Below are 2,484 nucleotides of genomic sequence, written 5' to 3'. Positions count from 1 at the left end.
GCAACTATTTATTAATTTGCAACTACTTAGTACGTTAGCTAACCCTTCCCCTAACCCCTATCCTCTAGCCTAGCTTAAATTAGCCACAAAAGTGTTTAATTTGTGACATATCATACGAATTGCAATTCGTAATATATCATACGAAATGGGTAATGGACATCCACAAATTAATAAATTCCATATGAAACTTAACATATCATGCTATATTGAGGGAGACAGATTTACTATGTTATGTCTACCCAGGTTGGAATTGCAGGAAGTTAGCTTAAAAAGAAAATCTCTCCACTGTCATGAGCGGGACCTCCAAATTCTTCTTGCCCAGGGCCTCAGATGTGGTCAGTCCGACACTATCTCCACGCTGTGACCCCAGGCTCTGATTGGACGTCTCACTAGACCCCACCTCCACCGTGCTGACCACATGTGCAGCCTGAAACACATGCACCTGGTTCACCACCCTCTTACTCAACACACAGTCAAACACCTTCCGGAATCCCTTCCGGAAGTGTTTGGACACCAAGGCATACACTATAGGGTTGAGGCAGGAGTTAGCATAGGCCACCAGGTGAGAGAGAATACGGAGTATATAGGTGGTGTGGTTTAGCGGAAAGTGACCAAACCACATACACAGTATAACCAGGTGATGGGGAAGCCAGCAGAGGCAGAAGAGCACCGCTACGATAATAATCATCTTGGTGACTTTTCTCTTTGCTCTCCTGGACTCAGACATGTCCTTCATGGGGTCCACTGTGGTCCACAGGTAGCGGATGGTTCTGGCGTAGGTCAGGCTGAGGATGAGGACAGGGATGAGGTAGCCGAAGAAGAAGGTGCAGACGTCCATCAGGCGCCTGTCCTGGAACTGCCAGGCGGGGATGCAAACCACGGTGCCGTCCAGGTCCATCTGTCGGTAGTAGCTCAGGTACGGGCCAGAGAAGACCAGGGACAAACCCCACACCACACAGATGGACGTCAGGGCGTTACGATGGGTCCTCATCTCCCTGGAACGGAGAGGGTAGCGGATGGCCAGATACCTTGGGGTCAACAATAGGAAGAAGAGGTGGACTCAGATAGTTGGACAGACAGGTCTTAGTGATACATAATATAATACCCAGGTATGTCCTCCTATAAGAAAAAAGTGCCCTGTCAGATTGGTAGCATTTTCTTATGAATACATTTTTTATTTTATCCCGTCCGGTAAAGAATTGTCCATCAAACTTGCTAATTTCTCATTTTGAATCTTGGAAAATCACCTCTCCCCGCTACTCTGCCTCCACGCGAGCGTGCACTGCAGTCGTCTGCCTGTTGCTGCACAAGCAGAAGTTACCAGCGCCTAGCTGTAGAAATGTTATAAGCAGGGTTGAAAGTAGATGTATTTGATTTCCATTACGGGACCTCCTACACAGACAAAAAATGAGGTTTCCTCAAGGCTTCTTAGAGAAGGATGTTTGTTCTATCTAGAACCATAAGGACTCAAAGAACCATTTTGAGAACCCAGTTCTCAAAAGGGTTCTTTGATCTTTTAGTGATCATTCAAATGTAGGGGCGGTGCATTACAATATTTTGGGGCATGGTTTGCACCCAGGTCTTTTTGTGCAACCGTGAGTGAGAGTGTTATTCCAGTTTCTTTAATATGTCGTGTTATATAATTATATTAAATGAGCTGAAATAAAAGATCCCTCAAATTTTTTAGATGTGCATTAAGTTTACATCTTTGTTAGTGAGCATTTCTCCTTTGCCAAGATAATCCATCCACCTGACAGGTGCGGCATATCAAGAATCTGATTAAACAGCATGATCATTACACTGGTACACCCTGTGCTCTGGACAATAACAGGCCACTTTAAAATATGCAGTTTTGTCACACAACACAATGTCACAGATGTCTCAAGTTTTGAGGGAGTGTGCAATTGGCATGCTGACTGCAGGAATGTCCACCAGAGCTTTTGACAGAGAATTTAATGTTAATTTCTCTACCAAAAGCCACCTCCCAACATAATTTTAGAGAATTTGACACTACGTCCAACCGGCCTCACAACCGCAGAACATGTGTAACTATGTGTCTGGCTTCTTCACTTGCGAGATCATCTGAGACCAGCCACACGGACAGCTGATGAAAATGTGGGATTGTACAACCAAATAATTTATGCACAACTGTCAGAAACCGTCTCACGGAAGCTCATCTGTGTGTTCGTCATCCTCCCCAGGGTCTTGACCTGACTGCAATCCGACGTTTTAACAGACTTCAGTGGGCAAATTATCACTTGCAATTGCTGCTGGCACGCTGGAGAAGTGTGCTCTTCACGAATGAATCCCGGGTTTCAACAGTACCGGGCAGACGTTTGGCATTGTGTGGCCAAGTGGTTTTCTGATTTCAATGTTGGGAGTCATAAGCTACGGACAACGTACACAGTTGCATTTTATCGATGGCAATTTCAGTACACAGGGATACCATGACGAGATCCTAAGGCCCGTTGTCTTTCCATTCAT

General features: G+C 45.2%; 1 protein-coding gene across 1 annotated transcript; it reads right to left on the bottom strand.

Annotated features, from left to right (window-relative positions):
- Positions 1–265: 265 nt before the first annotated feature.
- LOC124038755 (galanin receptor 2a-like) lies at positions 266–2,484 on the bottom strand. Its single transcript, XM_046354827.1, has 2 exons — positions 2,447–2,484; positions 266–1,028 (listed from the first exon to the last, which is right to left on the bottom strand). The coding sequence occupies exons 1-2, from the start codon at positions 2,482–2,484 to the stop codon at positions 266–268; spliced, it is 801 nt and encodes a 266-aa protein (XP_046210783.1).

Source organism: Oncorhynchus gorbuscha, linkage group LG06, assembly GCF_021184085.1.
Source record: "Oncorhynchus gorbuscha isolate QuinsamMale2020 ecotype Even-year linkage group LG06, OgorEven_v1.0, whole genome shotgun sequence".
Lineage (NCBI taxonomy): Eukaryota > Metazoa > Chordata > Actinopteri > Salmoniformes > Salmonidae > Oncorhynchus > Oncorhynchus gorbuscha.
The sequence above is the reverse complement of the archived record's forward strand: the minus strand, read 5'-3'. Positions and strand labels throughout refer to the sequence as shown.

Excerpts from the sequence above, each read along its gene's own strand:
- LOC124038755 (XM_046354827.1), bottom strand. The coding sequence starts at position 2,484 with ATGAATGGAAAGACAACGGGCCTTAGGATCTCGTCATG. Across the intron at positions 1,029-2,446 it reads GGCCTTAGGATCTCGTCATG|GTATCTGGCCATCCGCTACC; the intron begins GTATCCCTGTGT and ends GTTGACCCCAAG.